This window comes from Pipistrellus kuhlii, unplaced genomic scaffold, assembly GCF_014108245.1.
Source record: "Pipistrellus kuhlii isolate mPipKuh1 unplaced genomic scaffold, mPipKuh1.p scaffold_m20_p_2, whole genome shotgun sequence".
In the NCBI taxonomy this organism is placed as follows: Eukaryota; Metazoa; Chordata; class Mammalia; order Chiroptera; family Vespertilionidae; genus Pipistrellus; species Pipistrellus kuhlii.
Window position 1 is genome coordinate 46,593,046 of NW_023425515.1, and position 24,665 is coordinate 46,617,710.

A 24,665-nucleotide genomic window follows, 5' to 3' on the forward strand; every position below is an offset into this window, starting at 1 on the left:
GCAGTTGTGGGCAACCAGGCCGACGCGGGGAGGGGGAGTTAGGGGCAACCAGGATGGCAGGGGGAGGAGGGGAGGCAGTTGGGGACAATCAGGCCAGCAGGCAGAGGTAGTTAGGGGTTATCAGGCTGGCAGGTAAGTGAGCAGTTAAGAGATAGCAGTCCAGGATTGTGAAAGGGATATCCGACTGCCGGTTTAGGATCAGGCCTAAACCGGTAATCGGACATCCCCTAAGGGGTCCCAGATTGAAGATCATGCAAGCTGGGCTGAGGGGACCCTCCACCTCCCATGCATGAATTTCGTGCACCAGGCTTCTAGTTTTTTATAATAAGTATAGGCCTGTTTAGATCATTTATTTTGTCTGTGAGTTAGCAAAGTGTGTCTTTCAAGTGATTAGTCCTTTTCATGTAAGTTATAAAACTTGGGAGTAGAGGGTTGTTCCAATATTCCTTTATTATCATTTTAATGTCGATGGGATCTGTAGTAGTGTCCCCTTTTCATTTCTGATATTAATAATTTCTTGACTTTTTTTTGTAGTTAGCCTGGCTGCAGGCTTTTTATTTTATTGATCTTTTCAAATAACCAGCTGTGGTTTTGGTGCTTTTTCTCTATTGATTTCCTGTTTTTAATTTCATTGATTTCTTTTCTTCTTTTAATATTTGTTTTTAATTTTATTTTTCCATCACCATTTACCTCCTCTATACCCTCTTCCACCTCCATCCTATAATCACCACACTGATGTCCATGTCCATGAGTTTTCTTTCTTTTTCTTTTTTGCTCAATCCCTTTATCCCACCTCCAGCCTTCCCTGCTCCCCACCACAGCTGTCTGCTCTCTATTTTGAGTCTATTTTGCGTGGTAGTTAATTTTTTAATTCAGTTTAATTTACTTTCAATTTAATTTGCTCTTTTTCTTCTAGTTTCATAAGGTGGAAATTATGATGACTCATTTTAGACCTTCTTTTCTAACAAATGCATTCAATACTACAGCAAATTTTAAGTTGTGTTTTCATTTTCATTTAGTTCAAAACATTTCTTATTTTCTCTGGAGATTTCTTCTTTGACCCATGTGCTATTGTATTTAGAAGTGTGTTATTTCATATCCATGTATTTTAGGATTTTTAAACTAGCATTTTGTTACATATTCCTAGTTTAATTCTATTGTAATCTGAGAGCAGACATTGTATCTTTTCTCTTTTAAATTTATTAAGATGTGTTTTGTGGCCCAGGATGTGGTCTATCTTGGTGAATGTTCCATGTGAACTTCAGAAGAATGTGTGTTTTGTTCCTGTTGGTTGAAATAATCTATTCTTGTTTATTATATCCAATTGATTAATAATGTTAAGTTCAACTATATCCTTACTAATTTTCTGGCTGCTGTGTCTGTCTATTTGTAATAAGAGGCTGTGGATGCAGTTCTGTCTGTTTTGACTGCATGTAGTTTGACACTGTTATAGGTGCATACATGTTAAAGATTGTTAAGTGTGTTTCTTGTAGACAAAATATAGTTAAGTCTGTTTTTTTATTCACTTTGACCATGTTTACCTTATAATTGGTGCATGTAGTCCATTGGTGTTCAGAGTGATTATATAATTAGAATAATATGTATTATATTTGTTAGTTTTCTATTTGTTGCACTTTTTTGTTCTTATATTTGTCATTCACTTTTTTTCAGCCTTTTATGGTTTTTATTAAGTATTTTATATTATTTCATTTTCTCTCCTTTCTTATAATGTCACTTACTTTCTTTTTACTCTGGCTTAGTGCTCACACTTGAGTTTGCAATATACATGTACAAGTAATCCAAATCCACTTTCAGATAACACTATACAGCTTCTCAGATAGTGTGAGTACCTAATAATAATGTAGTCGATGGCCATACTACCTTGAATGAGTCTGATCTTGTCTAATAATAACAAAATAATCCTAAATTTTTCTTCCCATCTTTTGCGTTATTGCTAATATTTATTTCATTTATACATAAGTGCACATGTGTACACCCACTCAAACATAGTTGAATACAGTTTTGCTGTCATTATTTTTAACGTTATCTGTCAGATCAATAAGAAAAATTAGTTTTTATTTTATTCTTTCTTCTATGCTTTTTCTTTCTTTACATATAACTGAGTTTCTGACCTACTGACTTTTCTTCTCTCTGAAGAATGTCTTCACATATTTGAAATGGCAAGTGTACTAGCAACAAATTCCCACAATACAGGGTAAGGATGTATTTTTTTTTTCTCTTAACACTAAATATTTCCACATTCTTGCTTGAATGGTTTCTGAGGAGAAATCAGATATAATTCTCATTTTTGCACCTTTATCAATGAGGTTGATGGGGGAGGGGGGATTCTGTGGTTTCTTATTGGAATATTTTCCTTTCCCTCCCCTTTTTTCTTTGACTTTGTATAATTTAAAAAGGATTTGCCTAGGTCTAATTATCTTGGCATTTATAGTGCATAGAGCTTCCTAGATCTTTGGTTTGGTGTCTGACATTAATTTGGGTAAATTCTCAATCATTTTTGTTTCAAATAGTTCTTCTATTCCTTTCTCACCTTCTCCTTTTGGTATTTTTATTATGTGTACCTTTTATAGTTGTCCCACAGTTCTTGGTTATTCTATTTTGGTTTTACTAGGTTGTTAATCGGTCCTTTTTGTCTTTACTTTTTAGTTTTAGAAGTTGCTATTGTGATATCCTCAAGTTCAGAGATTTTTTTCCCCCTCAGCTGTATTCAGACTATTAATAAGCCCATCAAAGGCATTATTTATTTCTATTACAGTGTTTTTTACCTCCAGTATTTCTTTTTTGTTTCTTAGAATTTCTATCTCTCTACTTAACATTGCTCATCTGTTCTTGCATACTGTCGGCTTCTTTGTTAGAGCCATTAATATACTCTCCATTGTTTCAAATTCCTGGTCTGATAATTTCAACATTGCTTTCATATCTGAGTCTGGTTCTGATGCTTGCTCTTTCTCTTCAAACTGTGTTTTTGCTTCTTAGTATGTCTTAAAAAAAAATTTCTTGATAACTAAGCATGATGTACTGGGTAAAAGGAGCTGCTAATAAATAGGCCTTTAATGATGTGGTGATACGGTTTGGGGGGAAGGAAAATGTTGTATATATAATCCTATGATTAGGTCTTAGTCTTTTAATTTGTGCCTCTGGAATGTGAGCTTTTACAGTGCTTCTCAGAATTTCCCACCTCCTCCCTTAGATAGGTGTGACGGGATGGTAGAGTAGGCTGGAGTTGATTATTTCCCAATTAAAGCTTAGCAGGTTAGGGTCTAGTTAATAGTTCCTCCTAGGGGCAGACTCTGTTGAGAAGAATAGAATGCTGTGTCTTCCAAAATGATTCTTTTTCCTTTCCTCCTGCAAAAAAACCACAAGGGCATTCCTCCCCCACCCCACCCCCCAGTATTCTCTGTTAAGACCCTATAGAGATCCAGGAGGTAAAATTTATAAAAATGTGGAGTTCCTGGATGACAGGGTCCACCTGGTGTTTTTTTCTTTCAGAGTTGTTCACTCTGAGCCTCCAAAAACTTGTCAATTATGATTCAGGCTTCTCTCCAGCAATTCTTCGCACAGAGGTTTCTGTTCTGGCTAAGTTGTGATTCTCTGTTTGCTGCCGATCTCTCCAATTTGAGAGACAGCAGTTTGCCCTGTGACCTAAGGATTAAAGAATTGTTGATTTTTTTCAGTTTGTTTAGCTTTTTAGTTGTTTTTAGGACAAAGTGATGATCTCCACATTTCTTATATGCTAAACTAGAAACATACTATTAATCACTTGGTTTTTACAAGTTTGCTTTACTGATCTGAATATTTGAACTAGTTTTTACCTGGAAACTTTGACCTTGTCCAATTTTTTTTACCTAACAAATCTTTTCTAACAAATTCTATTATAGGAAAAAGTAAATATGAATTACACATTAATTTTCTAATTCACTAATGTGCTACTGAATAGCTTGTTTCATTTTTCAAGTGTTTTCGCTTTCTTTATTTTGAAGCTGCTTCTCAGCCCGTTGATAACCATGTTAGCCCATCTTCCTACTTGGGCCAGACACCAGCATCACCAGCCAGATACTCACCTGTTTCTAAAGCAATGCTTGGAGATGATGAAATTACACGGTAAGGAACTGAACATACATACATCCTTCTTACATAAAGCCAACTATTAGGTGGAGTTCTAATCAGCCAAGTAGGATAGCCATAATTTTTAGGACTAAATTTTCATTGACAGATGAGGAACCTAAATCTTAATTTTTCATTGGCTAATTCATTGAAGAGACTGAAATGTAAAAATATTTTATATTCCAAATAAATCACTGCTTTTTCTTAATATTGCTATAATATTTTTTAATTATTGGTAAATTATCATTAGAAAGTAGCTATGGTAAAAGTCAAAAACATATTTAGGAATATTTAAAACTAACTTTTCATATATTTTTATCTAATATATGCCATATAATATTATGGCATTTATTTTTCAGAATTCAACGAGTAGTATTTTCTATAAAACCTAAAATATACTTTCAACTAACATTACTAACTGCACTCAAGTTTGTAGATTAACTAACTCTCTTTTTATTCCCAAAGAACACCAACTATGTAGGGGGAAAGTAAAGTGAAAAAGTATTTTAGATCTTTTTCACATTTAATATAGTAATAAGACATGTTTGTACAGTTTGCTTTATACTTGTTATGAGTATTTCATATTATAGCACTTACCATTAAACGTATGGTAATTAATGTCTTTTTTATGTTTTTATTAATAGCATTATTATTATAATTATTATTTTTGAACCTTCATAAGTCTAATTATTCTTTACTTATCAGACTCCTTTAAGCAGTGATCTCTTTAAGGTCATATAGGAATGTTTGTCTTTGTCCTCTTCTATAAGAATTAGCAATGTTGAGAACTTAATTTAAAAGGTGCGCAGTAATTATGTTTGCAATAAAAATCAGCAGAAAGCATAGTGTTTGTGATGATCATATGAATTTTCAAAGCTATTAGTGTTTAGGCTATGCTCCTATACTTATTCTATATAATAAAAGGCTAATATTCAAATTGTCCCCTCATCCAGGAGTTTGACTGGGGGGCAGGCCAGCTGGCCAACTACCCACAGCCCCTCCCCCTGGCCAATCTGCCCCAATTGGGGTGGGCTGGCCAGACCCCACCTGTGCATAAATTTAAGCACTGGGCCTCTAGTCTGTCATAATAATTTTGTTGCTTTCTAATAGTGCTTATAGGAGTAAAGAGGAGAATAATTAATGGCTTATCTAGTCTTTAATCTTCTTATTTTTCAAACTAAAAAGTATGTTGTATTAGCATCTTGATTGCTATTTCCCTTTTTTTTTCACTTGTATTTCTCCTTTCTAAAATATTGTATTGGACTTTGTAATATTGCATGATGGGAGTACCTGTTTTCTCTACTTTTCTATAAAATTCAGGTGGTTGGTTACTAGATATGTCTTCCCAAATTGGTGTGTGTTTTATCACTCCCTTTTGATAATTACACTACTATGCTCAGATATTGAGGTATAAAACCTTCACCTTTTTCTTTTTCTTTTCTTTTTTTAAAAATATATTTTATTGATTTTATACAAAGAGGAAGAGAGAGAGAGATAGAGAGTTAGAAACATCGATGAGAGAGAATCATCGATCAGCTGCCTCTTGCACACCCCCTACTGGGATGTGACCGCAACCAAGGTACATGCCCTTGACCGGAATCGAACCCGGGACCTTTCAGTCCCCAAGCCGATGCTCTATCCACTGAGCCAAACCGGTTTCGGCAAACCTTCACCTTTTCATCAGAAGTTTTCCATAGTTTGATCCTAAAGCAATCTTTCAAAGATTATCTCACATTACCAATCTTAAATAAAATAAAAGTAATCACAACAAACAGTTGATTTAAAGGTTTGTTTTTAACAGATATGACCCACATACAGTTCATCCATTTAAAGTGTACAACACTGGTTTTTTGGTAAAATATACATAACATAGTATTTGCCATTTTTACATTTTCAAATGTGCAAATTCAGTGGCAGTAGTTGCATTCATAACATTATGCAACCATCACCACTATATATTTCCAAAATTTTTCCTTACCTCAGACAAACTCTGTAACCACTAAGAAATAACTCCATTTCCCTATCCTTCCTGCTCCTCCTGGTAACCACTACTCTACTCTCTGTCTCTATGAATTTGCCTATTCCATATTGTTAATATAAGTGGAATCTTAAAATACTTATTCTTTTGTGTCTGTAGCATGTATAGAACTTCATTACTTTTTTTGGCTGAATAATATTCCATTTTGTGTACATACCCCATTTTGTGTATCCATTCATCTGTGACAGGCACCTGAGTTGTTCCCATCTTTTGGGTATTGTGAACAATGCTATTATAAACAATGGCATGTGAGTATCAGTGTCTGTGATTTTCAATCAGTGTGCCACAAGAACTTTTAAAACATTCAATACTTAAATGTTTAATCAGGAGCACCAACTGCTTTTCCCTTAAATTGTCAAAAAACAAAACAAAAACGTGACAGTAGCACAGCTATTTATGCTGGGTTTTCTCTAAAGCTGAGATGGCAGCCAATCAACCACTCTCTGAAGAGTGTAGTGTTGCTATTAATAAAGTGGCATCCTATAAGCCGCACATCAGTACCGGATCCAGCCGGTATCACAGGTCCTGAAGGTAGGGCTAGGAGGTTTAAGAGAAATAAAGACAAGAGAAAGTGGGGCTTCAGGAGGACTGCTAGTCCATGGTGAGACTGCAGCAGCTTTATTAGTAGCAGGCGTACATTTATGCGGCCTTTCTGGGCGTTTCTCCAAGTGCCCCTTTCCCAGGACAAGGCCGTCCGTCAGCTCCTTAAGGCATTCTTGGAAAAAGATACATAGAGCAGGCATCTGGCTAGATATCATTGAGAACAGCTTGGCTGAGAACATCCAGATAAGTCATGCATCACACGCACTCCCTAACAATGGGGCTATGGTCTGCCCTGTCCCTAGTTGACCCTGAAGGCTTAGGGGAGAGCAGGTAGGCGTCCCTACCCTGTGCTCAATCCCCTGTAGGAGAGCAGGTAGGCATCCCTACCCTATGCTCCATCCTTGCCCTCGGGCCCCACGGAACACGGCTTCCCACACATCAGTAATGCTTATTATCTATGCCCTATAATTCCATTGAAGATTCAATACTACCTCTTTTTGCCGAATTCTTTGAAGACCAAGCTGAGGTGAAGAGGGAAAATGGAAAAGAATTCCTGAAATATCTAAGAAAATGTGGGAGTAAAATTTGCCTTCCAATGTTTGAGGCTTGAGATAAATAACTGGGGAGCCAGCGTAAAAGCTGGTTGGGGGTCACCACAACATGAGGAACTGTATTAAAGGGTCGTGGCATTAGAAAGGTTAAGAATCACTGCTCTAGAGTGAGGAAAACCACCTGCAAGTCCAGTTAGGAAATCATAAGCAATTGGCAAATCAGGCCCAGGAGGAGATAGACCCATTGTAATAGCCTGCAGAAGTGTTAGGTCAATAGACCTTAACATCAGAAGGCAACACAGCATGTCTTCCCATTGTAGTAGGTCCCAAAGTATCATGTGCTTAAGAATCTTGATCTTCTCCATTTGACAGAAGATTGCTTTTCTTCATTGGTGTGTGTACAAATAAACCTATATTTTGCATTATTAAAACACACACACACACACACACACACACACACACATGCGCGCGGCAATAGCCACCACAACAATAGCTGTCTGGTGTGAATGAATCAAAACTATACCTTTTTTTTTTTCTTTTTCTTTTTTTGTCAGATTAGCAAAAAAAAAAAAATGTTTTTTATTGTGCCACCAAATTTTAGTAATTAGTTTATATGTGCTATGAGATGAAAAATGTAGAAAATTGCTGCTTTAGATATTTGTGAGTGGAATTGCTGGATCATATAGTAACTGTTTAAGTTGATGAGGAACTACCTATTTTCTATAGAAGCCACATCATTTTACATTCCCACCATAAATAATTTTAGGATTCCAGTTTTTCCACATCCTCACCAACACTTTTTTTTTTCCTGTTTTGTTTTATTTTATAACCATTGTAGTAGTTGGATATATTGTGACTTTTACACATTTTCTTAATTATTAATAATGTCAAAGCATCTTTTCATGGGCTTTGAAAAAATTAGAATTTATTTTTCTCTTGAAATACTAATGGATTTCAGCAGGTAATTTTAATTAAGTATTATTTACTACTAGAGAAGTAGAATTCATACATATGTTTAAAGCATCTAACAAGAATATAAAACATCACCATTATAGTGAAACCTATCCTATGTCCTGCTTTTCTGCACTGCCCCACCAAGCTAACTGCTTTCCTGAATTTTGGATTTATTCCCTTTTTTCTTTCATATATATTTGTGTATTATATATTATATATCCTAAACAGTATATATTTAGTTTTGCAATTTTTGACAAGAAAATATAATTTTGTTAACACTATAAAAGAACTGGCAAAACTGTACATCTGTTTGACTAGAAAATACCATTTTAAGTTTTGAGTAGACATATATTTAAGAAGCTTAATTTCACATTATATGGAAGTATTCCTAAAATGCATTTGTAAAAGTTATTTACTTCTTCTAAGCCTTTTGTTATCAATAGATTTCTGTGATGTTTTAGAAAAATCAGATTAAATTTAAAAAATGTTATCAGATAGGATATACTCTAATGTCAAGGTGATGTTCTGTATTTCATTATATAAAATAATCTGCTGCTGGAATTTTCATGGTCTTACCAGATGAGATGAAATGATTGATTTTCACACAACTATGTATAACTGGTAGCAAATGTGAAACATTATTAGTGCTAAGATATTTTTATTTCAGAGATTTTAAATAGGTGGTTTGTGGGGGGGGAAAAAGTGCATCTTAAAAGGGACAAAAAGCAGAGGTAGGTAGATAGATGGATGTGACTTAAGAAATATATTTAATTGTTTCATATAAAAAATCTGGAGGTGGTCAATTCCAATGTTTATGTAGCAACTCTCGATCCATAGTTTCTTTGTTTGAACTTAGCTTCATGACTGTTATGTGTTCAAACCAGTAGGGGGTTTATGATTTATTTTTTTTGTGGGGGGTGTTATTTTGGGAGGGGAGACAAACAAATGTGCTTTGTCCTTGTTAGGGTCTGTCTTTCCTTGGAAATGACAGTGAAATTTCCCTCCATTTCTCAAAAGCCAGAAGAGGGTCATAGCAAAGGGTTAATGACTGGCTTAAGTTAATCGTGAACTCATTCCTTTGGGATTGGAAAAAGGACCTATCTTCTCTATGACAAAGGGATATCTGCCTTTTACAAAATCTAAGAAGTAGGGGAAATAGGCAATAAAATCTGCACAACATCAATTTTCCTAAGTGTATTATATATACAAGATTCCCTGAGTAGGCTCTTTATGTCATTTTTTTAAAGTTTCCCATTGTTTTCTTCTTTCTGTTTTAGTTTCATGTTTTCTTCCTTTTATTTTAGTTTCATGTTTGTTTCTTAACATGGATTTTGCTTTTACATAAAATTAGGATTTTTACTTTTAATTTTTAAGCCTAATTTCTAGCGTTAGAAAGAATTCCTTACTCTACAATTTCAAAAACCCTTTTATATTTCATCTAGCTTTCTTTATAGTTTGAAATGAGTTATCAATAGAGAAAGCTTTTTCTTTGATACATTGTCAAGTTCTGTATAAAATTTATAAGATAAACAAATATTTATTTTAATTTTTAGGGAACCTAGAAAAGTTGTTCTTCATCGTGGCTCAACAGGCCTTGGTTTCAACATTGTAGGAGGTGAAGATGGAGAAGGAATATTCATTTCCTTTATCTTGGCTGGAGGACCTGCTGATCTTAGTGGAGAGCTCAGAAAAGGAGATCGTATTATATCGGTAGGATATGTTAATCAAAGTAATGTGTGTGTTTTTATTTTAACTATGACCTATTATTAAAAAAAAAAATTTATATCCTAAAAGTATGAGATATTTTAGTTAATCTTACCATTTTACAGCTTAATTGTAGAATTATAATGGTGTCAGAGAACATGATCTATAATGACAGATTTTATTTTGATATTTGGCTTACTTATAAGTGTCATTTTTATAAATGTCTTTTATACTATGTCTATTAACTCAACCTATGTCTTTATATGTCTGTTAACTCAACCTTGCTACTTGTTTAGTTTAGATCTTTGTTCTAATCTGTTATTTGCTTAATATGCTGTTTAAAAAGATTTTTTTTAAGCTGTCTGAATATGATGATGGGTTTAGCACTTTATCCTTGTAACAATTTTTTTCATTGTGTGTATGAAACTATGTTATTAAATGCACTAAATTTAGAATCATCATTTCTTCCTCTTGAGTTGAACTTATTGATCCCCTATATTTATAATAATGGTTTTTATCTTAGAAGGTATATTGCTGATATTAATGTAACTGCTAACATTTCTGCTTGATATTCACTTCCCTTTTTACTTTCATTTTGTTCATTTATTGTCGTCTATTCAGTTTTATACTAAAACCGATCAATAATTCTACTGTTCTAACTAATGGCTCACATACTTTGGGAAACTTTAATTCTAATGATCTGTTTCTAGTATTTTACTTCTGTTTCACTTTTATATCCCTCAAACTGAGTCTTTCTTTCTTTTCTTTTTTAACAGTTAATCCATTTGTTCTGTCTTTTTGTTGTTGTTCTTATACCTTCTGTGTTTTTTAGTGTAGGCCACTAACAGCATTGGGATTTGTTTTATTGTATAGGACTGTCTTGTTCATTGTAGAAAATTTAGCCTTTTAAGCGCCCATTCTCTTGCTAGAAGAACTCCCTAGTTATTGTAAGAAGCAAAAGTGCCCCTCAAATATCCAGATGCAACTTAGTGGGAGCCCTTGGATTATTCTTTAGCAGTGATTTTTTTTTTAAATAATTGATTGATTGATTTGAGAAAGAGAGAGAAACATTGATTATTGTTCCACTTATTTGTGCCTTCATTGTTTGATTCTTCTATGTGTCCTGACTGGGGATTGAACTCATAACCTTGGCATATCAGAATGATGCTCTAAGGCAGTGGTTCTCAACCTTTCTAATGCCGCAACCCTTTAATACAGTTCCTCGTGTTGTGATGACCCCCAACCATCAAATTATTTTCGTTGCTACTTCATAACTGTAATTTTGCAACTGTTAATGAATTGTAATGTAAATATTACATTAGGCTCTTCAGCAGCGGTTCTCAACCTGTGGGTCACAAACCACTAGTAGGGTCACCTAAGACCATCTGAAAACACAGATATTTACATTACAACTCATTAACAGTAGCAAAATTACAGTTATGAAGTAGCAACGAAAATAACTTTATGGTTGGGGGTCACCACAACAGAAACTATATAAAAGGGTCGCAGCATTAGAAAGGTTGAGAACAACTGCTGTAAGGCATCATTGGGTTAAACTTTTTGATCCCCTGGTCAGGGGCTGGCAATGATTTCTTGATGACAAATACTCTTAGCGTTTATCTGAAAATAATTTATTTTACCCTGATGTGGAAATATAATTCAGTCTAGAATTCTAGTTTGATAGTTGTTGTCCAGTACTTTGAAGATATTGCTTCATGCATGCTATTTGGAAAATAATACAATAATTAACAAACAGTAATCCTATATAATAAAAGCATAATATGCAAATCGACTGAAAGGCGAAATGACCTGTCACTATGACATGCACTGACCACCAATGCAGGAGCTGCCCCTTGGTGGTCAGTGCGCTCCCACAGGGGGAGCACCACTCAGCCAGAAGCCGGGCTGCACCCTCTCATAATCCAGGACCCCTCAGGGGATGTCTGCGTGCTGGCTTAGGCCTGTTCCCGCCACCACCACTGCGTTTACCCGCCCTGAGCCTGGCTTTTGACTGGGGGAATAGGCCTAAGCTAGCAGTCAGACATCCCCTTAAGGCCTCCTGGACTGTGAGATGGTGCAGGCCTGGCTGAAGGGACCCTCCCACCCCCAGTGCATGAATCTTGTGCATCAGGCCTCTAGTACAAAAATAAACTGTTTCACACACTCACAACTATAAACCTACTTTTGTCCCACCCTGTATGCTATTTAGTTTTTAATTAAAAAGTTTAGGCAAAACTTTAAAATTGTACGATCTGAGATATAGAAACAAACCTATATCCTGTGTTGCCAGTAATATTCAATATTGATGACTATTTAAATAATTTCTTACAGATCTGTAGAGAGACCTTTTCAACTACAAAATATAAAGAAAACAAAATCTGAAAATACTCCTCAAACTGAAGGTTTATGTTGCTACAACAGGATAGTAAAAGCATTAAAAAATGTACATTGTATCTTTTTATAGTTTTCTATCAATCAATCCCTCTTGCCACCTAATCCTTACCTGCACATACTTAACATGTATCACCATATTCCTGCAAGCTATATATGACAAAAGACTTGGAGGAATTGAAGTGGGAGTTATGAAACTTTTCTCTCTCTTGTGGCGGTTGCTACACAACATTTAAAAACTTGCCGAAACCGGTTTGGCTCAATGGATAGAGTGCCGGCGTGGGGACTGAAAGGTCTCGGGTTCGATTCCGGTCAAGGGCATGTACCTTGGTTGCAGGCATATCCCCACTAGGGGGTGTGCAAGAGGCAGCTGATCAATGACTCTCTCTCATCGATGTTTCTAACTCTATCTCTCTCCCTTCCTCTCTGTATAAAATCAATAAAATATGTTTTTTTTTAAATAGTCAAAACTCTTAACTGTAAACTAAAAAAAATTAATTTATTGAATATAAATTATGCCTAAATAAAAACAGATGTTTAAAGTCATAACCACCTATCATATCCACCCAGTTAAATGATTTTTTAAAAGTTGATGACAAAACATTGATGAGGGTATGGAATAATTATTAACTCTCATTCATCACTGGTAGACAGATAAAATAATACAATCACTACAAAAACTTTTGAGGATGTTTTCGAGAAATTAAACATATCTAACCTTATCACCCAGATTTTATCCACAAAATCGTATATCTACAAAAATCACTTTAACAATAATGTTTGTAACAGTCTTATTCATAATAACCCAAATTTTGAAATAATTTGTGTTCATCAACAGTAAAGTAGCTAAATAAATTGTTGTATGTTTACACAATATACTTCACAACAATTATATAATTGTGAATAATTAGCATGTATTCCAGTTACATGCTAATCATGAGCATGCAGCACTAATTTGTATTAATAGAAGTCAGAAAGTTGGTGCTGACTATAATAAAGAGACACAATGGAAATGTGGATTGGTTAATGGAGAGGTATATCTTGTTTGGGGTTGTGATTTCGTAGGTGCATACAGTTGTTGAAAATTCTTCCAACTGAACTGTTGAAATTTGTACATTTTTTTCTTATAAATTATATTGTAATTTAAAATTTTAAAATAAGTTATATTATTGCCCTGGTCAGTGGACTAAGTAGTTAGAGCATCAACTGCACACCAAGTCTCGCAGGTCCTAGTACGAATCAAAGGCACATGGGTGGGTTGCAGGTTTGATCCCCAGCCCTGGTCGAAAACCTGAAAGCAAAGTAAATGTGTTTTAAATTGTCAATGAGGAACCATTTTATATGGGTCACTGACACACTGCCAGATTATGTTAGTCTGATTAATACAACCTGCTTCACTCAGAACTTTCCCAGTTTTAGTACTGAAAGCTTTATCTGGAAATCCCTTTAGTCTCCGTTTTAAAACTGAACGTCCCAGATAGTGCAACACAATTGCACATCCTAATGTGAGTGTAAATTCAATACCTGTATAGCCTTTCTCAGCAGTATGCATTAATAACCATAAATTTTCAATGCTCATAAGCTTCTCTGTGGAAATACCCTGAAACCAATACGAAAACATATGAACAGGAGAAAAACATGAGAAGATATTAAAACTAAATAAACCTTGAAACAAGTTTAAGTACCTCATTAGACAGAATTTAACTTTTTTCAATTTTCATCTTGTACCAGAATCACCTTGAGGCCTTGTTAAAAGATTGATTTCTAGATCCCCATCCCTAGGCTTTCTGATTTAGTATAACTTGAATAGGTCCTGAAATTTTTATTCTTTTTTTAAAATATATTTTATTGAATTTTTTTACAGAGAGGAAGAGAGAGGGACAGAGAGAAACATCGATGAGAGAGAATCATCCATCAGCTGCCTCTTGCACACCCCCTACTGGGGATGTGCCCGCAACCAAGGTACATGCCCTTGACCGGAATTGAACCTGGGACCTTTCAGTTCGCAGGCCGACGCTCTATCCACTGAGCCAAACCGTTTTCAGCAATGAAATTTATATTCTTAACAAATTTCCATGAGATACTGATATTGCTACCCCTAGAATCAAACTTTGTGAACCACTCTCGTAAAGATATCACTGTTGTTTATTTTTAATTTTAAGTCCATATTATTGAGGAAGTATAACTTATATGGGAAAGCAAGGAAATACTAAGTTTTATAAAATATTATCTTTAACATTTTGTTGAAAAAATAAGTTTTTGAAATTATGATCTATTATATATGTATCGATAGAATACTACATTTTTCAATATGGTACAAATGAGGTGGTATTGTTACTTCCAAAGATGCCAAACATGGTGGATAATATAGTTAATATTCACTGAAAATTTAGAATCATGGAATCTTAAATCAAAAGTGACTCAAAAGCATCTAACTATGAAACAAGAGGTTTTGATTTAATTCCCAGTCACGGCACATGCCGGGTTCGATTCCTAGTGAAGGAGGAGTGCAGTAGGCATCTGGTCAATGATTCTCTCCCATTATTGATGTTTCTATCCCTCTATCCTTCTCCCTTCCTCTCTGAAACCAATACAAATATTTTTTTAAGTGACTTAAAAGACTTCACAGAAATTCTCTCTTCCATAAAAGCAGTGGGGAAATTGTCATACTTGTCAGAATGAACTTTTTCAGAATTCTGGAAATGAGTCAAAAGTTTGCCTCAATTCAAGAGGTATTTATTCAAGAAAATTGGCTGAATCTCATAACAATGAGCTTTAACTTGTCTAAGTCCCATCCTCAGCTCTCCATACAATAGCCTTAAAAAATAGTCCTACATTCACAGTGAAAACCAGTAACTGGACAGCCACTAAAGAGACCAGAATGCGGGTAGAACTTTCAGATGCTCTTTCCCAGAGAACTGTCATAATTTGACCTGTCTGTTGGTTCTTGGAACACCCTACTTTTAAGATTCTCTGTACTTGACCTTATTCAGAACTCCACCAATACAAAAGCCTGTCAAAACAATTGCAGGCCCTACCTGATGTGGCTCAGTTGGTTGGAGCGGCTTCCCTGTACCTGAAGGTCCCAGTTTTGGTTTCCAATCAGGGCACATGCCTGGGTTTCCATCTCTTTCTCCCTCCTCCCTAAAATCAATAAAACAATTACAGGCACATTATGGCTGCTTAAGACATTGGATAACAGTTTGGGCAAACAGTCTGTGGGATCGGGTTTAAATCAGCTGTCGGACATCCCTCTTGCAATCCAGGACAACTAGCTCCTAACCGCTCAGCTCCTGTCTGCCTGATTGCCCCTAACCACCGCTCAGCTCCTGTCTGCCTGATTGCCCCTAACCACTCTGCCTGCCAGCCTGCTCTTCCCCAACTGCCCCCCACTGCTGACCTCGCCCCCAACTGCCCCCCCTCCGCCGGCCTGCTCGTCCCCAACTGTCCTCCCCTCCTGGCCTGAACGCCCCTAACCGCCTCTGCCTCAGCCCTGCCACTATGGCTTTGTCCAGAAGGTCTCCAAGTGTAATTAGCATATTACCCTTTTACTAGTATAGATGTTCAGTTTTTAACAAAAAAAATTATGAGATATGCCAAAAACATGAAAATAATGGCCAAAGCCCTGGACAGTAGTTTGAGTCTCAGCCTGTACAACAGATTCACAGGTTTGATTCCTGGCCAAGGACACACACCTGGCTTGCAGATTCATTCCCCACCTCTGATTGGGGTACATGCAAAAGGCAATCTGTCAATGTGGCCTGTTCTTTCTCTTCTCCCTCTCCCCCACTCCCTCCCTTTCCCCCTACCCCTACCCCTCCCTCTCCCCCTCTCCCCCACTCCCTCCCTTTCCTCCTACCCCTACCCCTTCCTCTCCCCCCTACCCTCCTCCCTCTCCCTCTTCCTCTCTCCCCCTTACCCCCACATGCTTTCTCTCCCTACCAATCTCTCTGGAAAAGCAATGAGGAAAATATCCTCAGATAAGGATTAACAAAAAAATAAATAAGTAAAAATAAGGGCTAAAAACTTTTTCTTTTCTTTTTTTTTCTTTTTTAATTTTTACATATCTGAGAAGCTTGATAAGTTCTAGTTAGAATAAACTTAAAGAAATCCACCCCATAGACCTGTCATAATCAAACTGTCAGAAAACAAAAGAATCTTAAAAGCAGAAAGAGAGTTGAAACCGATTTAGCTAGGTGGATAGAGCAATTGGCTTTCGGACTGAAGGGTCCCAGGTTTGATTCCGGTCAAGGGCATGTACATTGATTGCGGGCACACCCCCAGTGCAAGGTGTGCATGAGGCAGCTGATCAATGTTTTTCTCATCAATTTTTCTGGCTATCTGTCCCTCTCTCTTCCTCTCTGTGAAAAATCAATAAAATATTTTTATTTTTTTTAAAAAAGCAGAAAGAGAGAAATGATGCCCATACAGGGGAGCCTCAATAAGTTGAACAATTGATTTCTTGTCAAAAACAATTAAAATAATGGCCAGAGCTCACAAAAATGGAATACATATTCAGAGTTTTTAAAGGTAAAGACTGTTTATCAAGAAGTCTATATCCAGCCAAACTATCGTTCAGAAACGAAGAACAAATAAGATATTCCAAGATAGATAAAGGCTGAGGAAGTTAATTTCTAGTTAACCTTCCCTGCAAGAAATACTACGGAAATTGTCATACTTGTCAGAATGAACTACGGAATAAAAGGACACTAAAGAGTAACCCAAATCCATGTGAAGAAACAAAGAACATCTTAGCATCAGTGAATGTTTACCTTTTTTCTTCCATCTGATTAAAAGATAACTGAATAAAACAATTTTAGGCACACATTATACAAAGGTTTCATGTAAATATGATACTAGTGTCACAAAAGGGATAGAGCCACAGTTAGAACAGTTTTTCTATACTACTGAAATTAAGTTAGTATTAATCCAAAGATTATTTAATAGATGTTAATTATAATCTAGAGAAATCACTAAGAAAATAACTCAAAATATGCATAATTTTAAAATGAGAAAGGAATTATTAGTAAAATGATACACTAGAAAACATCTATTTAACAAAAGAAGGTAGTAATAAAGGAATAGAGGAACAAAAAAGACAAGGCATAAAGAAAAAAAATAGCAAAATGAATGACATGTAAATCTTACTTTCTTAATAATCAACTGAATGTAAATGGATTAAGCACAGAATATGCCCTGAACGACGTGGCTCAGTGGTTGGAGCATTGGCCCGCACCCCGAAGGATCGCAGGTTTGATTCTTGGTCAGGGGCACCTACCTTGGTTACAAATTCAATCCCTGGACTGAAGCAGCCATTGATATTTCTCTCACATCAATGTTCCTCTCTCTTTCTCACTTCCTCTGTCCCTCTCTCCTCTCTTCTTCCTTTTCACTCTTTAAAAATTAATGAAAAAAAAAATCCACATGTGAGGATTAAAACAAAAGATATTGACAGGGTAGATTGGCAAACAAGATCCAACTGTAAGTTTTCTACAAGGGACATATTCTAGATTTTTATTTTTTAAAATAAAAGCTGTTTACTTTCAGCAGAGATTGAAAAGAAAGGGTTGGAAAAAGAGACCATGCAAGCAGTAACCAAGAAACACCTAACGTGGCTATCCTAATATCAGACAAAGTAAACTTTAACTCAAAAATTGTTACTAAAGGTAAAAGGCATTTTATAATATGTTATATAGATTACATATGGTATATATGATAGTTGTATGTGTTATATAATTGTTGAGAAAGAAAGACATAAACTATTGAATCTAACTCAAGAAGAGCTATAAAATCTAAATAGACCTAAATATTGTAATTAAGGAGATTGGATTTATCAAAACTTTCCATAAAGGAAAAAGCCCAGGATAAAATGGCCTCACTGCTATAACAAAAATTTAGAGAAGACTTAACTCTTCCCCAGAAGGAGTAGACATGAAGATCCCTTCCCAACTCATTCTGTAACATCAGTGTTATTCTTAGGTAAAAACAACAAGGACAGCACAAGAAGAGAAAACTACAAACCAGTATCCCATATGAATAAAGATACTAGGATCCTCAACAAAATAGCAAATGATCAGGCAGAATAGAAAAGAATTATGCACTATCAAAATAAGGAATATGCATTATAATCAAGGGGACTATAAAGATGCATGATTGGTTCAGCATACAAAATCCAACCAAAGAAGACACCATTTTGATAAAGAACATAAACCACATGATTATCTCTAGGCACCAAAAAAAAACACTTGTTGAAAACCAATACCTTTACATTAGGAAAACACAAAACAAATTAGGAACAGAAGAGAACTTCAACCTTATAACAAGTCTCAAAAAAACTGATAGCTTACATCGTACAAAATGCTAAAACACTACTAGAGTTTCTAGATAGGGCAGGTAGGAAAGAAATAGAAATAAAAGGCTTCCAAATCAAAAGGGAAAACCATCTCTCTTTGCAGATGCCATGATCTTATATATAGAAAATCATAGGAAATCCAACAACAAAAAACTATTAGAATTAATAAACAAATTTAGCCATTTGTAGGACAGAGAATCACTCTATTTCTATATACCATTGGCCAATCTGAAAGTGAAATTAAGAAAATTCTATTTACAATAGTATCTAAAGAGTATTTAAATTCTATTTAAAAAGAGTAAAATATTTGTAGAATATTAATTACAATGGGATATTATTCAGCCATAATTAAAGAAATATTGATACATGCTACAAGGTTGAATCGTGAAAACATTCTTAAGTAAAAGAAGTCAAGCGCAAGTGGTCATATATTGTATAATAGTACCCCATTTATTTAAAACTTATATGATAGACAAATCCATAGAATCAGAAAGTAGATTAGTGGTTGCAAGGGACTAAGGAGAGGGAGGGGAGAAAAGACTGCTAATAGTTATTTCTTTTTTGAGTGATGAAAATGTTTTGGAATTAGATCATTTTGATAGTTGCACATTCTTCTGAATATATTAAATACTACCTAAATTTTACTCTTTAAAAGTATGAATTTTAGCCCAGTCAAAGTGGCTCAATTGGTTGAGCTTTGTCCTGGACAACAAAAGTTTGCCAGTTCGATTCCCATTCAGGGCACATACCTGGTTTGCAGGTTTGATTCCCAGTCAGGGAAAATATGAAAGGCAACCAATTAATGTTTCTCTCCCTTCTTTCCTCCTTCTCTACTTTCCTCCCTCCTTTTCTCCCTCTCTCTCTCCCTCTCTTCTTTTGTTTCTCTGTCTCTCTGTCTCTAACCCCCCCTCTTCTCTCTCTCAGCATGTACTCGGACGAGGGTCCTCCTATATAATAAAATAGGGGTGTCGAACTCAATCAGAGAAGGGGCCAAAATCTAAAATCCAGCCTAAATCGCGGGCCGAATGGTTTACTGAACAGTCATAAACTGTCATTGTGATGGAAACGCAGTGGAGTGCAGTGATGACAGCGCAGTGCGGGCCACATTGCAAGGCCTGGCGGGACGGATTTGGCCCGCGGGCCTTGTGTTTGACACATGTGTAATAAAAGGCTAATATGCAAATTGCTCCCTTGGGAGTTCAACCACTCTCTATGACATACGCTGGCCCCTGGGGGGTGCACAGAACAAAGGCAGGCCATGGGCTGGCAGCCAGAAGTCCCTGATGGTCCCTGATCGCCAGCCAGGCGTAGGGACCCTACCTGTGCATGAATTTCATGCACAGGGCCTCTGGTTAAAAATAAACTATAAATTTTATGTAAATTATATCTCCTTTTTTAAGTGTTGATATAGAAAAGGAACCCTGAGACTATCTACACAAATGTCTCAGTACAAGCATTTTTCTAAAGTATATTTGATAAACCTTCCATTAAAATATTCAGTGATATTTAAGAAAGTCTTTAACTTGTTTTCTTATGAATGAATGATTCTCTTTTAGATCTATATAGATTGTCTTCAACTCTTTTCTGTAGCATAAGGATTTGATGCTCAGGAATATTTCAAAATTATGATTTTTCTCAAAATAATCTGTGCCGCGCCAGCACAGCCAAGGGTTTGGCGAGCCTGTGAGAGGGCGGTGAAGGATGGAGAAAAAAGACAGGCAAGAATGAGCTGGGTATAGGTGGATATTCTGTGCCTGGCTGAGGCCACAGAACTGATCCAAACTGCAAACCTGATGCTGTATTTATAGTCAGGGACAAACTGACTATAGGGACAAAGGTAATTTATAATGTTCTTGTAAGTTTCGCCTGTTTTGGCAGCACTTGCTGCTCCTCCCACAGCCCACTAAGCTACCCAGGAAAGATCTAGGGAGCAGTTACAAGATCAAGCTTATTGATGCTTTGAGGACTGTGCCCTCCAAGCTGGGACTTGTTTGTGGCTTTGCCAGCAGGTCAGTCTGAGGCTTAACCCTATAACCGCTTCCTACAATAATCAGTGAAATTTTACCTTTCTTTATATTCCTTCCCTGATTTGTTCTCCTGAAAATTAGGAAGATTTTCTTTATGCTCAAACTAGAACTACTTATATATTGTACTGAGTTTTGTATAGCCCTCAGCTAGAGATATTCTCTAATAAAACCACATTATATTACATTTGGTTAGATTAAGGTGTTGGACCTTGGTTTTCACTTTAGAAATATCTGTGAAATAAAGAAATTACTTACATTATGATATCCTTTAAATATAATATAAAACACTGAGATCTTACATGATTAAAATGTTCTTTTGTGTACATTTTATGATCCCTACAATTTCCAAAATTGGTATGTGATCATTAATAGGCTTTAAATTAGGTGCTGACCAAACAGGTTCTCATGTAAAAATTGTATAATGGTTTTTCTTTCTTTCCAACAATGTTCAGTGATGGTCCTGACATTCTGTTAGTTGCTGGTTCTTAGCAGGGACAAATATTTAAAGTTTGTTACATTCGAATGTAACGCTCCATGAATGTCTTGTTAAATTTTTCTTACAGTTGAAAAAATACAATCTCTTCAGACACCTTGAAGTATATATTAGGTATTGCCATCCTTTCAGAAATAAGTTGCTTCTTATTCTCAATAATTATTTCACCCTTCTTTATCCAAAAATGTCTTCTTACTCATTTATTAACATTTACTCTATTTAAATGTAGTTAGTCCTTGAAATCTTAGTTACTTTAATTCTTTTAAATAATTGTTTTTGTATTAACTCCAAAAAAATGAAGCTTTAATTTGGGAAAGGAAGGAAAGAATTGGAACTGAGATGAGAAATAAGAATGAAAATATGGCAGGAGTAGAAAGGATGCTACAAAATCAATATCCCCCTCCTCTATTGCTTAAATTACTAGTGAGGTGAAATGTACAAAATGATGATAGATATTGATTTTTCAGGTTGTCAATTTAAGGTATTATACATTTCTCAAGTGATTGATAGACAACCTTCTAAAAAACTTGGGGGAAGTGTTTTGGTTTTACTCATTTGAACTTAAGCAAAGTATTTTTAGTGAATAAAATTCCTTTGATTAAAAATAAGTTTTTTCACTGTATGTTAAATTTTAGTAAATCAGAACAAGAATATATTTTAGTTATAAAACAATTGCATATAAACTTATGCCTATTTAAAGATTAGGTTATTGTGATTTGTGAAGAATGTGATCATTTTCTTTCAAATTTACAATTTGATTTAACAGGTAAACAGTGTTGACCTCAGAACTGCCAGCCATGAGCAGGCAGCAGCTGCTTTGAAAAATGCTGGACAAGCTGTCACAATTGTTGCACAATATCGACCTGAAGGTAATAAATTTCTTGCTATCTATGATTATTATTTCAGTTTTTAGAATTCTTCCTTTTAATGTTTTACTTTCCAAGCTTAACTTTTTTTTTTTTGTCTGATTTATTAATCTGGTATATGTAGTCTGAATATATAATTCACTATCCAGGTCAAATTGTTTTTAATAATACATAGGAATTTCTATTTGCCAACTCTTGTGAGTATTCTACCATTGTTTGGATTAATTTTCATGTGTTTACTTTTAAATATCTGTCCTCTAACCAGTCACATAACTTTTACTGAATAACTCAGTGATCCAAAAGGATAATAAAAACTATAACCAAAGATAGTGATAGTGCCAAAGAAAATTAGGTCACCCCAGTTATTTCTAACTTTTGAATAAGATTATATTTATTGATACCAATGGTTAAAATACTTTTCTAATAACCTCTTTTGTATTTAAAATAAAAAGAATTAATACAAGTTTGGGATGTAATATGTTTCTAGATAGTGAAGTCTCATGAATATGACCTAACTAAGTTCCTAGGAGAAGAAGGTGTTAATGGAAAATTTGAGTTCATGCCATATTAAATATGTAATTTTAATAAAATGTCATTGGGATTTAAAAAGCTTAAACACCCAAAAGAATACATATCATCCTGGTGACTGTCCATAAATAGCAAAGTGAAGAAGAAAAGAATGATGTGACTAAAGGAACCAAGTGAAACATTCTATAACTTAGCAATCATAAATTACATTTATGATTCTTTTCTTGCAGTGGAATATATTTTTGTAACAACACCAAATATATTTTTTAGCTGATGAAAATGGCATATTGGGCATTGCTTACTATTTCATAATATGGACAGTCTTGTAAACTTTAGCAGTTAAGGTTCAGTAACTGAACATGGATAGATTCATTTACATAAGTGGTAAATTCCAAGTAAATTCACATTAACCAAATGAATAGGGATTAATATATGAAGTCAATCCCAAATTTATTAATTTTTAATTTTAAGACTTGTGAATGTAATATTGAATAAAACAAGTAAGTAATCATCATGCAGTACTCTAATTCTGTTATTCCCCAGTATCTTGAAAACCAGAACTCTTATGCAAGGAAATTCATATATAGATACAATATAGATTAAGTAAAAACCTACTGATCTAATTTTTATTTTTAATATATTTTTGTTGATTTCAGAGAGAGAGAGAGAGGGAGAGAGAGAGAGAGAAACATCAATGATGAGAGAGAATCATTGATCTATCTGTATTTTAGCTGTGTCTTTACAGATTAAAAGATTTCCCGAGTTGACAGTTATTATACTAATCAGCCTAGTAATGTTTATACTTTATATTTTCTATTTATTTCAAAGGATAATAAAAGGATGTTATATATTAATGTTGTCTTTTGAAGAGTAACTTAACAATAATCATGCTTACTTTTTTTTTTTTAATCTTCACCCTTTGATATTTTTTACATTGATTCTTGGGGGAGGGGCAGCAATGAGAAGTCTGGTCAGAGGCTGAATTGAGCTCTTTGAATATTCACAGGGTGAATATTTGCATTTTATTACCTACTGCTGACTCAATGGCCTAAAGCAAACTCTCCATACATAATAATCTTACCTTTTACTAAACATTACCATTGATACGTCTGTTTGCATTCCTAAAAGGCAATTGTGTTTTCTAATAAATAAAAGCAGATGGGAACGGAGATTTGATGGAAGCTTTCTCTTGCTTCCCCCATAATTTCCAAATTTATATTTCTTGTCTTGTGTATCAATTTGCGTGTCATCTCTTTCTCCAAGCCTTTGAACCAGGGCCACACTGGCCGTGGCTTCACAAGATACATTGCTGTGAGAGAGACACATCTATTGGTTGCCTCCTGCACACCTCAACTGAGCCAGGGATATACCCTTGACTGGGAATTGAACCCAAGTTCCTTCAAGTGTAGGGGCCAACACTTTAACCACTGAGCCTCACTGGTCAGGGCTAATGATGTTTACTCTTAACTGTTTTTTGTTGTTAATCCTCACTCAAGGAAACATCAGAGCTTAACTGTCTTTTTTTTTAATATATATATATATTATTGATTTTTTATAGAGAGGGAGAGAGGGATAGAGAGTTAGAAACAACGAGAGAGAATCATCGATCAGCTGCCTCTTGCACACCCCCTACTGGGGATGTGCCCGCAACCAAGGTACATGCCCTTGACCGGAATCGAACCTGGGACCTTTTAGTCCACAGGCCGACGCTCTATCCACTGAACCAAACCAGTTTTGGCTCAACTGTCCTTTTAAACTGTACAAACTCCCAGACCAGTTATTTGCTCTTGCTGTAAGACTAGTTTTATGAGAAAATCCAATGGGATCTGACCTCTTTGTAAAATAACTTGTCCTATATAATAAAGAGGGAATATGAAAATTGACTGTCACTCCACCACAAAGATGGCAACGCCCACAGCGGAGACAGGGTTTCCATAACACAAGATAGCTGCACCCACAGCAGAAGCCAAGTTCCTGTTAAGAGCCTTAACAAGCAATGAACAGGGCCCTGAGAGGCTGCTCCCACACCCTGCCCCCATGGGGCTTATCAGGGGACCTCAGACCATGCCCCCTGCCTTGGTGCCAGGTTGTGG

The 24,665-nt window shown here is 35.5% G+C and overlaps 1 protein-coding gene across 19 annotated transcripts in view; it reads left to right on the forward strand.

Annotated features, from left to right (window-relative positions):
• DLG1 (discs large MAGUK scaffold protein 1) overlaps positions 1 to 24,665 on the forward strand; it is a 246,509-nt gene that overhangs the window by 158,013 nt on the left and 63,831 nt on the right. For all 19 annotated transcript variants that reach the window (XM_036448105.2, XM_036448104.2, XM_036448107.2 and 16 more), the window contains 3 exons: positions 4,002 to 4,122; positions 9,765 to 9,921; positions 21,945 to 22,047. In XM_036448105.2, coding sequence (XP_036303998.1) covers positions 4,002 to 4,122; positions 9,765 to 9,921; positions 21,945 to 22,047 — 381 coding nt within the window. The remainder of the gene's footprint in view (positions 1 to 4,001; positions 4,123 to 9,764; positions 9,922 to 21,944; positions 22,048 to 24,665) is intronic.